The 15,209-nt window shown below is 48.3% G+C and overlaps 1 protein-coding gene across 1 annotated transcript in view; it reads left to right on the top strand.

The window, feature by feature from the left end:
- The window catches only part of arid1ab (AT-rich interactive domain 1Ab), a 70,082-nt gene that overhangs the window by 34,732 nt on the left and 20,141 nt on the right, over window positions 1–15,209 (top strand). The window contains exon 5 of the mRNA XM_063185785.1: window positions 14,871–15,111. Coding sequence (XP_063041855.1) covers window positions 14,871–15,111 — 241 coding nt within the window. The remainder of the gene's footprint in view (window positions 1–14,870; window positions 15,112–15,209) is intronic.

Raw genomic sequence — 15,209 nt, forward strand, 5'->3', positions numbered from 1 at the left:
GGGTTGGGACTTGACGGTAGTTACCTTTTCCCCTTCACACTCTCTCCTCTCAGTTTCATCTCCGGCTCCCTCATCCCCCTGTTTCACGCACTCTGACTTTTTAAGTCGGTGCCCCAGTTGCTCACACGCTCACCTCACCTCATGTCTTCGTCGGCACTCCTCTACTCCTCACTTGCCGACTGACTTCATCACTCACTCACTCGTGAACACTCTGCTTTTAAAACCAAGGCAGAAGCTACCTTCTTCTTGAACAGCTGCGTTTTAATAGAGATTTGTTGGAAATTATATTTCTGCCTACATTTTAAAGATTGTGTGGACAAGACTACCACAGCTAGTGGGTAAACTAAATAGAAGAAAATATTCAAACCCATAGCACAGACAAATGTAAAGCAACTGATGATGAATAGTATCGGTAATGGTACCTGAATGTAGACATGATGTTAAGCATGTTCTGCACTATTTTTATTTCCTAATTCCTGACAGGGAATAATCCGCCAACCTCCTTTTGCTGCCCCGAGGTAACATCCCCATCTAGATGAGTGGAAAAAATATACCGGGTATATATTGCGCGAAATACAGTATAATGGTAGTCAGCTCAGATGGATAACTGTGATTTTGGGTGCTGTCGTTTTACCAGTATAGAGGAGAGGAGGGCTGAGCTAGATGGATGGTTAGAGAATGTTGAAGGTGGAGGGAGAGGAAATGATGGCGGAGGATGGCAGATTTGGGTGCGGTGAGAAAGAAGGAGAGAGCGAGAGAGGTGATGGATGGAAGGAGGGATGAGTGGAGGCGGTAATGAAGATGGAGAGATGAAGCAGTAGAAGGATGATGATGATGGTGGAGGCTGGTGGGCAGGCCAGGGTGGAGCTTGCCGGGCTAACACCAGACGATCTCGTAAGGGAGAGCGGCCGCGTTCATCATGGTGCATTGCTGCGCAGTCTACAGTGAACACCTTGCGCACCTCGTCATTTCAAAGCATTTTTCTAACTAGAATGCATCGTAATTTTGTCTTGTGCATGCACACTGCGCAGAAATGCACCGTCACGAACGCGGCCATAGTCCTGAGGCTACCTATGCAACTTCTCGTCGGAAAGGTGTGGTTTACAATTGTTTATTGGGCATTATGAATGTGTCATATGGCTCATAGCCAGTCGGGTCTGCTGTATCTACGCATTCAAACAAACTGCAGTCATTGCCTTTCCACCCCTCCCCGCTCTTTGATTGGAGCCCAAGATCTGGAACCCTTGCTGAGAGATAGAATCCATGCTGTCTTTCAGATTGGAACGATTGTGGCAAAGCAGCATGGGATTTCCCAGGCTAGGGTGAATTGCAGAGGTCAAACACTGGGTTGACTTAACTGGCTGGCCTTAAACTAAGCAAGGCTTTCTAGACATTAAATTATTTTTTTTACATTGACATAGGTTTACATGGACAACCTCGTCTAAATATCGACGTACCAGCCCCTATTCTATTGCATTGCTTGAAGTAAGTTTGTTTCAAGCAAGCCCAATGCCACACTCTACATTATGCTTTTCGAAATAATATGCAGATTCCGGTTGTGAGGTTTTGCGCACATTATTTTTGTGCACATTTTCAATATTTTGTTCCACAGCTCTGCTTCAATGCAATGTGAATATCCTAGCTTCCATTATTAAAAAAATAAATAAAAATACGGTAACTTAATAAGAAACACTCAAGTCAGCCATGCACACACATTTGCAAATTTCTGTGTGTATGTGTGTCATTTACTTGTGTGCATTTGATGTGAATAAGTGTGTTTTTTTGGTGTGTGCTACTGTGTGCATATCTTGATTATCTGGGCTGTGTTGTTGGTCAAGGTCTCTGCTGGTACTCTTCCACACATGCTTGAGATGTGACTGTGTGTGTGTGCGCACACTAAAGGCATACCAGCTGTGCTGAGCCCTTGTACAGTACATGCTCTTGGTGCTCTTGACTGGAAGGGCATTTCCTATATTCTGCATTTTTTTCTCTCTCTCCTCTTTTTCATCTCACAGTTCTCTCTTGCTCCCGTTCTCTTCACATCTTGTTCTTTTGCTGCTGCTGCTGTGTGTGTGTTGGAGAGTGCAGAGAGTGCTCTAAAGCTTTGGCGGATGGTTGCTGAGGCTGGCGGATTTCTGCCCCTCCCTCAGCCCCCCCCTCCCTCTCACTCACACTCTCTCTCTCTGTCTCTCTGTCTCTCTGTCTCTCTGTCTCTCTGTCTCTCTGTCTCTCTGTCTCTCTCTCTCTCTCTCTCTCACTGTTTTTCTCTCTACCTCTCTCTCTCTCTCTCTCTCCTCCTCTCTCTCCTCAGTGTGTCTGACTCTCTCTCTCTCTCTCTCCCTTCTTTTCTGTCCTCTCCTCCGTTTCTCCCTCACCCCTGTTCTACTCTTTTTTTTTCTTTTCTCTGTAAATTGGTCATATCTCTTTTTCTCATTTCTCTGGTAATATTTCTTCTTTCTTTCATTTGTCATATTCCCAATTTCCTCTCCTCTTCCATTTTCTAGTGTGTGCCTATTTCTCTCTTTCTTGCTTTCCTTTAACACACACACACACACACACACACACACACACACACACACACACACACACACACACACACACACACACACACACACACACACACACACACACACACACACACACACACACACACACTGCTTGTGTTACACTCTTGTGCTCAGCCCTGTTTTTGCCCGTCTCTGCCTCTACTGCTGCTTCTACTGCTGCTTGCTGCTGCCTGTGCTGCGCTGTGCTGTGCTATTGCAGTATTCAGTTTCTGGGGCGTGTTTCCTGTTGCTATTTCTGGGCCTGCGCTTCCTGTGCAAGGCAGCTGAGCTATTCAGATTGCGGGGCCCTGCGCTTTTCTGCTCTGCTCTGCTCTGCTCTCTGCTGCTCGCTTCTCTTCTCTCCTCTCTCCTCTCCCCTTCTCTCCTATCTTCTCTCTCACTCTCTGCTCTCTGCTGTCTGCTCTCCCTTTCTCTCTTCTCTTCTCTTCTCTTCTCTTCTCTTCTCTTCTCTTCTCTTCTCTTCTCTTCTCTTCTCTTCTCTTCTCTTCTCTTCTCTCTCTCTCTCTCTCTCTCTCTCTCTCTCTCTCTCTCTCTCTCTCTCTCTCTCTCTCTCCCCCCTCTCTCTCCCCTCTCTCCATGTCTCTCTCCTCTTCTCTCCTATCCTTTTCTTTACCTCTCTCTCCTCTTCTCTCCTCTGTATCGTGTCAAATCGAACCCATTTTCAGAAAGCATAGTTTTGAGATCGTTTTTAAAGATATATATTTTCTGAAATGTTAGTTTTAGGTTGGAGTTTGTGTTTTGCGTTCTTGTCTGTGGTGTAAGTGTCTCTCCAATTCTCTGCCTCTCACTCACATTTACGGTTGCCCTCTTTCTCACACACACACACACACACACACACACACACACACACACACACACACACACACACACACACACACACACACACACACACACACACACACACACACACACACACACCGCCCCCTCCTCTCTCCCCTTCTCCTCCAAGTTCTCTCCTCTCTCCTCTCCTCTCCTCTCTTCTCCGGGCTGTGCTGTGCTGTACTGTGCTGGTAGTGCAGCACAAAAGGCCATGTCTCACTGCAGTGCTGCCAGCACTACACTTCTCTCCCTCTCTCCCTCTCTTCTTCTGTTCTTTCTCTCTTTCTATCCCGTCATCTTGTTTCTCTTCTTTCATTCCACTCCCCCATTCCTCTTCTCTTTCTCTCTCAATTTTTCCTCCGTATTCATTTTCTACTCCTTTTCACGTTCTCTTACACACCCTTCCCCCTCTCCCTTTCTCTAACCATCTCTTTATTTCTTATCATCTTTCTCTCTCTCTCATTTTTGTCTTTTTCTCTTTTCTTTTTCTCTTACTTTCTTCTGTCTCTTTCAGCTTGGTCTATTGGTTTCTCTGTTCTCCCCTGTATTTGATGTTCTCTCTTTTTTATATTTGGCAAAGCCTTTCTAATGTCTTTCCATACTTCCTCTGCCCCTTCCTCTCTCCATCCTGCTGCCTCTCCAGTCATTCACCCTCTCCTCCACTCCTCCACTCCTCCACCTGCTTATGCTCCATTTGTCTGTCTGTTCTTGCTATGCATGGCGGTACTAGAGAGAGTAAGGTCTGTTTGTATTTGGGGCTTAGGCTAAAAGCTCCCCCGCCTCCATATGTGGCATGAGCTCCCCCCACCCCAATCCACTGTGCGGCTCTGTCTCGGGCATCTGTGGTGCTGAGGGACCCTCTGCCACCATTGTGTAGGGTACAAAAGACACCCCCCACCCCCCCAGACCCCATCTCGGACATATAGAAACACACACACCAGTCCATTAAGTAAATGCACGCACACAAGAATGGCACCAGCCTTAAACACATGCCCCTCACCCCCACCATTGACAAACACAGCAGGTTATATGCCATAAAGGAATAGGCCGGTTCATACACATGCACCACACACACGCGTTGTGCAGACACAGAGAACATGCATGTGTGAAATGTACAAATGTATATTATGTGTATGGGAAGACAAAGCTGGCAAAATAATATAAATGCATATATTTATTTAACATGAATTATTAAGCTATATTATAAATCTTTAAAGAATACCTACCTACAAACCAGTGTCAGACACATGCATTCATTTCACATACAATAATATATACATTATACACACACATGCTGCACACAAGTCTGCACACAGCACAGCAGAAGTGGTGAAGGAGGCTGGCTGCAGTAGGCTGGCTGCCAGTGTGTGTGCTGTGCTGTGCTGTGTAGTGTTTGCTCAGCCATGCGTTAGTTCCCCTGGTTTGACCAGATGGGCGTGTCGGCCTTTAGTCACCCCAGGCAACCAGATAACGCACTCGGCAAAAAAGCTCCTTGTCATCAGCCACAGTAACAGCAGCAGCAGCAGGAGCATGCCACGCTGCCCCACGAGGGGAAGCGGCCACCCTGATGAGCTTAGACACCGCGTCCATGGCTGGCCTGGTGCACTGTCTGAGTGACACTAGTTAGTTTCGAGTTAGTTTATTTATGTGCGTATACAAATGCTAGTGTTGGTGTTGGGAGGGAGCGACACATGATATGTTGTGTTGTTGTTGTTTTTTACAGACGTGCCTGTATTCCAACATCAGTTCACCCTCATTAACAGTAATTTCGATGATCTCCCTTTCTATTGTGTGTGTACACAAGTTATTTGTTTAGGTTCGTGTTTGCACCTGTGCGCGTGCATTTATGTGCGTGTTAGTGTACTGTACATGTTTTCAAATTTAGAACACAACCTTCCTATTCTTCTGTGCATTTTTGCATAGGTCTCTCTCTCTCTCTCTCTCTCTCTCTCTCTCTCTCTCTCTCTCTCTCTCTCTCTCTCTCTCTCTCTCTCTCTCTCTCTCTCTCTCTCTCTCTCTCTCTCTGTCTCTCTGTCTCTCTGTCTCTCTGTCTCTCTGTCTCTCTGTCTCTCTGTCTCTCTGTCTCTCTCTCTCTCTCTCTCTCTCTCTCTCTGTCTCTCTGTCTCTCTCTCTCTCTATCTGTGCTGTGTTCAGTGTGTTCACATTGGACTGGTAGTGCCCCCTTATGGTTGTGCCGAGTCCTGCATAGGAAAGGCTTCCTTATAGTCTGGGATGCTCTGGGTGCTTTACCATGGCCTAACCAAGGGCCACTCCTCTCTCTCATCCCTCCTCCTCTCCATCCGTGCAGCCCAGAGATGGGTGCTTGATGCTGGGGCTGCCAGGACCAGAGGTGCCCATGCCCATAATTGTGGTGATATTTATGACCTTCCTAGCGTTTCTTCAACAGATTTGTAGATTTACACATGCCGTACAGCTTGTTGACAGATTTCTACCATTGGATATGTTGCTGTTTGTGAGTCTGTGTAATTGTATTTTGGGGGCAGTGTAGCTGGAGGGATTGCCTTAGGCTGACACTGACCTTCGGCGGAAAAAAATCCACCAGCCTCACTCGCTCTCTCTCTTTTGTCTTTTCTCATTGACTTTCTTCCCTGCACTGCACTGGCTGCCATTCAGTTCGACAATGTCATTGGCCTGCCTTCCCCCTCTCTCCTGCTTCTGGTAATCAGGGCTCTACAGTAAATTCACTTTTTTCTTCTCCAGCCAAAATGGCTAGCAGCAGATGTTGATGTTATAATTAGTTTTTACTGCTTAGTTATGGGTCAAATTGGCTAGTAGGTTGGTCTTTCCTACCAGCCAAACTTAAATTTCACCAGCATTTGGCCGGTTGGTTAATGTCGAGCTCTGCTGGCAATGCTGGGCCCCAATGAGCCTACGTTCCCTTTTGTGTTTCCCTCTCCAAGGGAAAGAAAATCCCTTCGATCGCATGCCTCTGGCTAGGGTATGTACTGTATGTACGTAATGAAAATGCCTTCCTGCACACACACCTCTGGTTTTCCTTCTACAGTAGTAGGTAGCGGAAATTCCGTCTTGCCACAAGGTTACATGAGTGATCCGGCATTCTGAATGTACTTAAGAAAGCCAGGCATATCCTGGGCTGTCAACACTTTGATGTCAGCAGGCGAACTCCCTTCTCTCTCTCTCTCTCTCTCTCTCTCTCTCTCTCTCTCTCTCTCTCTCTCTCTCTCTCTCTCTCTCTCTCTCTCTCTCTCTCTCTCTCTCTCTCTCTCTCTCTCTCTCTCTCTCTCTCTCTCTCTCTCTCTCTCTCTCTCTCTCTCTCTCTCTCTCTCGTGGCATTTCTGATGACCTGCTTCTTTCTTGTGTTTGTAACCTGGTAACCTAGGTGGAATGCAAGCTGTGCTTTTTTTGGGTGGGAAATTGGGGGCATGGGGGGTGTTGTGATGCTGAAAGGTTTGTCTTTTTTCCTCCCCCTGTGTGTATGGGGGTGCAGGAGAAAGCCCTTCTTATCTGCGTGCACGTGTGTGTGGTGGTGTTTTATGTATTGTGGTTGAGCCCTTGAAGTCTGGAAAAAAAAAATGTAATTGAAGATTGTGTGGTTTGGTGCCGTTGGCTTTGTGTGTGTGTGAACTTGTGTGCGCGTGCGCGCGGGTGCACTGCTCTTCTTGGTATTTAGTGATGGGGCTGTTTTCTCTGGAACAGCTGACTCTCTCTGCAGGCCATGCCAGGTCACAGTAGAGAGACTAGATGAGGGGAAGTGGGGGGGGTGTGTGTGTGTGTGTGTGTGTGTGTGCGTGTGTGCGTGTGTGCGTGTGTGCGTGTGTGTGTGTGTGTGTGTGTGTGTGTGTGTGTGTGTGTGTGTGTGTGTGTGTGTGTGTGTGTGTGTGTGTGTGTGTGTGTGTGTGTGTGTGTGTGTGTGTGTGTGTGTGTGTGTGTGTGTGTGTGTGTGCGTGTGTGTGTGTGTGTGTGTGTGTGTGTGAGGGAGCGTGGCGTCAGCTCCAATGTGTCAACACACGTGGAGTCTCAGCAGCAGCAGCACACTGTTACCACGGCAACCCCTACAGACGCTACCGCAGGCGCCCTACCCACCCCACCCCCTCTCTCTTTCCCTCCTCTCCTCTCCTCTCCACATCCCCCTCTCCCTCCCTCCCTCCCCCCTGCCTCGTTTGCTATTCTGAAGAGGATGAATGGGCGTGTGTGTGTGTGTGTGTGTGCGCGCTTATGAGTATGTGTGTGTCTGGTTATCTGAGAACAGGAAACAAGCCAGTGAAGGGAGAGGATCAGAGACTGAGCCAGAGAGAGAGAGAGAAGCAGAGGGGGTCAGAGAGAGGCTCTGACTTTACATTGAACCCTGGATTACATGGGCTGGGCACACACACACACACACACACACACACACGCAAACGCACACACACACACAAACGCTGATGTGGGAGATCCTGTTTCCATGTGCGCGGGCCGGCCCTCGCTCCGCATGGCGAGTCCAGTTCAGAGTTCAGTGCAGCTGAGGTTACACCTAAATGCACACATCACTATGCGCACACACACACACACACACACACACACACAAGCGCACACACACATGCACACATACTATGTGCACACACACGCACACGCAAACACACTATGCACACACGCTATGAAAACACCAGAACCAGCAGTTTCCTCTCCTCATTGCCCTTCACTCAAACATCTCCAGTGTTCTTGTGTACAGTAAGTGCAGAGGTATGGGAACATGGTCCTCTCTGGTGGAGAACAGCGACTGATTTCAGCAGAATTGAAAAGAATGTTCCGTTACATTAGTAAACCTTGTGTGTCTCGTCCTTGCACAGAACAGGACAGTCGAAACAACAGAGGCGGTGTATTGTGTGTCCTTAACCATTTTATGTACCGTTAAGCTGAAAGACACCTTAATTTCTTTCGGGATTAGTAAAAGTACTCTACTCAACTCTACTCCACTCACCTCTACTAACCTGCCTTGGAAATGTGCACCTCCCTTTTAGAGAATATAACCGATCCATAGTAGTCTGCTGCATAATATCCAGCAAGATTATTTTGAAGTGAACTTTCTTAACATCTAACAGGAATAAAAAAAACCTGGAAAATGATCATTGATGTTGGTGTAAAGCAGAAACATGGTGTGCTGTCCTTGCCTTGCTCTGCTGAAGGAGCTGCTTGGAGCTGAAGGAGGAGGGGGGAGCTCCACAACATGGCTGACTCTGAAGCTATCTGTTTTTCTCTGTTCTAAACAGTAACTCAGCCTTACATGCTGTGCTTAAGACATATCATACATCAAATGAGACCTGCTTAGGTCATGTCCAGAGTCTAGAAGCTTCTTTCATTTGCTGTGCATTAGGAAAGCTACAAAGAGAAAGACTCTCACTCTCTGTGTAGGGGCTGCTACTGCTACTGCTGCTGCTGCTGCACACACAGACCACGCTAGCTAGCTAGCCAGCTAATGCTTACAGAGCACAAAATGGCTGCCATGCTCTCCCTCTCACACTCACATACACTCTCTCTCACATGCACAGAGGAGGCTGAGGTTCTCCTCTCTCTCTCTCAGGCTCTGGTGTGTGTTTGAGTTTAATTTGAGTTTAATCATAGCATAGGTAGTGTGTGTGTGTGTGTGTGGTGTGTACACGCATGTGTGAGTGTGGCTGAAGAATTGATTAGCTGCTGTAAGAGGAGCTGTGTGTGCAATAGGAGTCTGATACCAAGGCCTTTGCCGTGTCTTGTGTTAGCTGGCCCGATTCCAACGTCTCCTAACAAACAATTATATCCGTCCTTCATAGATCTGCCTATTTTGTCGGTGATTAATTACACAGAGACTGTAAAATTGTCAAACTATATCATTTTTTATTTACGTCTGAGAGATACTGTAATTTCCTCTTAACGGAGATGTGAAGAAAGCTGTGATTTAAAGGTGCAGGGCACTCTGCTATTGGTGTGTTTCTTAATCAGAGCAGCTATTCATTATTGTTGTGGGAGTTTTGCTGTCGGCCGGGCCGCCACATGATTAATGGATGACCTGCTGCCGCTGCCGCTGCTGCTGCTGCTGCTGCTGGAGTCCACGCTGTGCTGCGTTTACTGTGGCTCTGGCTAGTCGCTCGCTTCTCTCCTCTCCTCTCCTGCACTCCCATTCCTCTCTGCTCTGCTCACATTGCACTTTAATTCTGTTGTGTCTGTACCTGGCTTCTCTGTCTGTCTCTCACGCATGCTTTCTCCCTCTCGCTTGCTCGCACGCTCCCTCTCTCCGTCTCTCTCGCTCTCTCTCGTTCTCTGTCTCACATACATTCTCTCTCTCTCTCTCCGTCTCTCTCTGTCTGTCTGTCTGTCTGTCTCTCTCTCTGTCTCTGTCTCTCTCTCTGTCTCTGTCTCTCTCTCTCTCTCTCTCTCTCTCTCTCTCTCTCTCTCTCTCTCTCTCTCTCTCTCTCTCTCTCTCTCTCTCTCTCTCTCTCTCTCCCTCCCCCCTCCCCCGCTCCGTGTCTGGATGAATGGCTGCTTGGCTGCTGTGCTGTGCTGTGCTGTGGCTTCAGTTGGCTGGCGGAGGCTCAGGCTCTCTGGCTCCGGCAGTAATAATGTTCAGGGGGCCTGAGGCTCTCAAGTCAGCACAACAGGGACCCGCTCTCTCGCTCTCTCTCTTTCTTGCTCATTCTCTTACTTGTTCTCTTGCTCGTTCTCTCTATCGCTCTCTTGCTCGTTCTCTCTCGTTCTCTCTCGTTCTCTCTCGTTCTCTCTCTCTCTCTCTCTTTCTCTCTTTCTCTCTCTCTCTCTCTCTCTCTCTCTCTCACACACATTCTGTCTCGCTCTCTCGCTCTCTTGCTCTCTCGCTGTCTCTCTCTCGCTCTCTCGCTCTCTCGCTCTCTCGCTCTCTCGCTCTATCTCTTTCTTGCTCGTTCTCTTACTTGTTCTCTCTCTCGCTCTCTTGTTTGTTCTCTCTCTCGCTCTCTCTCTCTTTCTCTCTCTCACTCTCTCATTCTCTGTCTCACACACATTCTCTCTCTCTCTCTCTCTCTCTCTCTCTGTCTCTGTCTCTGTCTCTGTCTCTGTCTCTGTCTCTGTCTCTGTCTCTGTCTCTCTCTCTCTCTCTCTCTCTCTCTCTCTCTCTCTCTCTCTCTCTCTCTCTCTCTCCTCTCACACACACACCAGCCTCTGCTGTGCTGCAGTAACAAGCTCTGCAAATCAATGTCTGCACATGGAAGTGTGTGTGTGCGTGTGTGTGTGTGTGTGTGTGCGCGCGTGCGCGTGTGTGTGTGTGTGTGTGTGTGTGTGCGTGTGTGTGTGTTTTTAGATATTTGTGTGTTGGGCAATGGGGGGTGGGATGGAGAAAATGTGCTGTGAAAAATAATAACGCGTATATATATATATATACACACACAGTGTGTGTATGTGTGTGCGTGCTTGTGTTTTGTGTGGGCAAGAAAGGGGGGGAAATTGAACTGCCTACACTTGACGAAGTAGCTGTTGCTTTGCCCTGACATTTTGTTAGTTTCATACGGACTTGTTTGTGTATGTGTGTGTGTGTACGTGTTCGTACGTACGCACCTGTGTTTTGTGATTGCATTTATGTGCACACATGATTTAGGTGGCTGGGGAAAGGAAAGGATAGCCTATGTCATTTCCCATGTCTTACAAGGTAAAGAGTAGTGTGCGCGTTACGTGCGTTTCTGACACATCTGTATTCTCCATGTCCGCCTCACACAATGATTACACTCATTCCCGCCTCCTCTCCCACCCCCTCCACCCCGCCACACATCCATGACCTCTGACCCCTGCCTGTCCTCTTTGCCCCAACATCTCCCCTTTGACCTCCAGCCAGGGGGTGGGGGGTCAGACAGAACAGGGCCCTTCTTTTAGAGGCCCCCTTTCGAGTGCACCCTGCCCCCTCAACACACACACACACACACACACACACACACACACACACACACACACACACACACACACACACACACACACACACACACACACACACACACACACACACACACACACACACACACACACACACACACACACCCCTCTGGCATTTTGGGCTTGTCCCGTGTGCGTCTGCTCATTGGTCAGGGGTGCAGTAGTCTGGCGGCACACTGTCAGATGACTGGTCTTGTGATTGTGCGTGTGTGTAGTGTGTGTGTTTGTAGTGTGTGCGTGTGTAGTGTGTGTCTAATGGCGGGAATGGAGGGGATCATCAGGTGACACTGCTTACAGGCCGGCGCTCTGGCTGGCCCTCTGTTTTTTGGAGGGAAAAATTCTCCGGTCCATGTAGACAGTGTTGCCAGATTGGGCGGTTTAGGATGGCCATCTGCAGGTTAAAAATTGTCAAAACGGGCAATGGCCGGGTTTTTTTTCTGTAGATTGATGGCCATAGAAATCAATACCAAAATTTGGTTCAAATTGGGCAGGATTTAGTACCTCCGGGCGGTTTTTGAGCATTATTTGGGCTGGACATCACCAGACCCATCTGGCAACCCTGTTTATAGAAGGGTTCACCATCTCTTTCTTCAACTCTGGCAAAAGAACTAGAGAAGAGTGCAATGAAGAGAGGGATAAAGTCAGGTCCAAACGTATGACCTGGGACTTGGACCAACAAATGACCAGATAAAAAGAAAAGAAAGAGTCCACCTCAACTCATGCACGTCCACTTATAATATCATTCCCTGATTGTTTTGCATGCATTTTAGTGCGAGCTGACTTGTGCTACTGACATGTTGACGTGCTGCCTTTCCACCGTTATTTGCTCTGCAACTTAAAGAACATTAAAGAAAAAGCACCAGAAGCACTTTATGAAATGAGGCCCAGTGATATTGGCAGGCATGCCATGATTGTTTTGCATGCATTTTATTAAAACAAAAAGTTGAATACACACACACACACACACACACGCACGCACGCACGCACGCACGCACGCACGCACGCACGCACGCACGCACACACACACACACACACACACACACACACACACACACACACACACACACACACACACGCACACACACACACACACTTACAGGGTCTAAGCTAAGGCAAGGGGTGTGAACAGTCGTCTGGATTTCCTCAGTCAGGTCTGATTCCCTGCTGCCTGTTAGTGTGTATAACACACGCACACGCACACACACACGCTCTGCATCAGCGTCTGTCCTCCTGTGTCTCCCTCTGGGGTTCCTCCGGCAGGTCACGGCCCAAAAATAGCTCTGGTGTGCGGGCGCCGGTTCAAACACTCCCTCTCCTCCTCCTCCACCTCCTCCTCCTCCTCCTCGCCTCACTCGCTCCCTCACTAAAAACCGCCGCCCGTGGGGCCCGGGCCAACCAACCAGTCAGCCAGTCATACACACACACACACACACACACACACACACACACTCACACTCACACACACACACACACACTGCCAGATTTCTATGGGAATACTTGGCCATCTTCCAGACGCCGTGTTTTTCTCTCGCCCCACAACACAAACCCCTCCGCACCCACCCACACACACACACACACTTCCCCTCCCCTCCCATCCTCTCCTCTCGTCCCACCATCTTTTCCCTCCCTTCTCTCTCTCTCTCTCTCTCTCTCTCTCTCTCTCTCTCTCTCTCTCTCTCTCTCTCTCTCTCTCTCTCTCTCTCTCTCTGCCTCCTTCTCTTTCCTCGCTGCCACCACTCCCACCCACCCACGCTCATTTTTCTTTTCTTTTTTTCCCCTCCCTCTTTTCTTTTTTTTTCTCCCCCTGGTGTGTGTGTGTGTGTCTCCAGGCCGTGATCTCACTGGCAGATGAGTGTGCATTCCTGGGGAACACATGGCCGGCGCGTGAGTGTGTAAACACACACTGACACAATTTCAGATGCGTGCCGTGCAGCCACACATACACACACAGGCACAGGCAGGCACACACCCACTTACCGCTTATGTAAATGCCGGTGGTGTTGTCGCTAGACTATTGATGGCTTTGACTGTTCATGTTGCTATTGGTAGACACAGGGAGTTTTAAAGCTCCCTGCTTTGGTTTGTCGGCTATTTTTTCTAGTTGTGACATAAGCATGAAATGAACTGATATGGAATTGAATTGAATGACTAATGAATGGTCCAGTCCTGCTATTTAGCTGTTGTTATTAAGAAGTGTTGGTCAGTTCTAGACATCTGAAGTCAGCCGTTATAATTTTAAGATGACTACTTTTATTTTGTCTTTAGCACATGTGGTTTGTCCGGTGGTCCTTTTTACCTTCCTTAGCAAGCACATTCTATTCTCATGTTGGATATTGATGGAAAAATCACCATGCATAGACCTGCAGACATATTGGCCTCTTACATGATGTTTTTAATTCCAAATGAAGTCAGAATTAAATAGTTCTGTCGAGTTTACATTGCACTTTCATGTAATTCTGAAATGTGAAGTGTTTAGTTACGCCAGGCTGGTACTACTGTTTAGGATAGGGGGTGTTGGGGAGTAGGAGTGTGTGTGTGTGTGTGTGTGGGGGGGGGGGGCTTATGATGAGTTCAAGGGGGCGTTTGTTCAAAATAGGTTGAGAACCACTGGTATAGGAGGTGCAAGTGTCAATGCACGACTGTTTGGAAGAGCATTCTTGGTGTATGCTTTCGGAAGCTGACAGCAGGTGTGTGTTTCTGAGTGAGATGGCAATTAAGTGTGCGTGCGTGCGTGCGTGCGTCTGTGTGGCTAATGAGTCAGCACTGGCCTGTCGGACTGTAAGCAGCAGCAGCAGCGGCGGTGGTGGCGGCAGCGGCCCCCCACTAATGAAGATCCCTTTTAATATGGTGTCATGATCATCCAATTAAGAGGCCTGTTATCCTCCTGGCCACCGGCCCTTCCACCTCCAGACACCCCTGGGACCAACACACACACACCACACCACACCACGCACGCTCGTGCATGACGCATACAAATTCTCGCTCATGCCTGTAAACTCAGACTCATTCCTCTAAGCAAACGCCACAGCAGGAGAAGCAGCTTTGGTTGCTTTAGAGATTATCATATTAGATAATGTCATATCAGATGGACCATCAGCTTCTATTGGTCCACCTTTTATTCATCATTGTCTGGTGCCCGCATGTGAATATATAGAGCATGTGAAGTAGTTTATGTGAAGTAGGTAATCTTTTTTTTTTTTTTTTTTTAAGGCTAAGATTATACTGTTTGCTGTTTACAGTGCTAAGTGTTGCTGTGCTATCTTGGGATTTGAGTACTGGTTTAATCGATTTTTGCATTTGTGGAGATATTTCGATGAGAAATCGGTTACGATCGTGATACAACTAAGTTCAATTATTGCTTTATGGGTTATGAACTGATCTGATGTCACTGTGATGATCAAGGAGCGCTCTCTCTCTCTCTCTCTCTCTCTCTCTCTCTCTCTCTCTCTCTCTCTCTCTCTCTCTCTCTCTCTCTCTCTCTCTCTCTCTCTCTCTCTCTCTCTCTCTCTCTCATACCTGTACAGTACAATTACTGCAGTGTTTATGTACGAGATTATTAACCTTTTCAACGTTGTTTCTCTCGTCTGCTCTCAGGATCTGTCGGGCTCCATCGACGACCTGCCCACGGGCGCGGAGAGTGCGCTCAGCCCGGGCGTGAGCACGTCGGGCGTGTCGAGCAGCCAGGGTGAGCAGAGCAACCCGGCGCAGTCTCCCTTCTCGCCGCACACCTCGCCCCACCTGCCGGGCCTGCGCGGGCCCTCCCCCTCCCCCGCCGGCTCCCCCGCCTCGACCTCGGCCTCGCGCTCCGGACCCCTCTCGCCCGCCGCCGTGCCAGGTGAGAGCTGCCCACTTGTAGGGCTGTAACAATATTGTATCGAATAGTTTGTTGTGTGAAGGGTGTTCAATACTTCTGGTTCTGACCACTGGATTCTC

This window comes from Engraulis encrasicolus, chromosome 20, assembly GCF_034702125.1.
Source record: "Engraulis encrasicolus isolate BLACKSEA-1 chromosome 20, IST_EnEncr_1.0, whole genome shotgun sequence".
Lineage (NCBI taxonomy): Eukaryota > Metazoa > Chordata > Actinopteri > Clupeiformes > Engraulidae > Engraulis > Engraulis encrasicolus.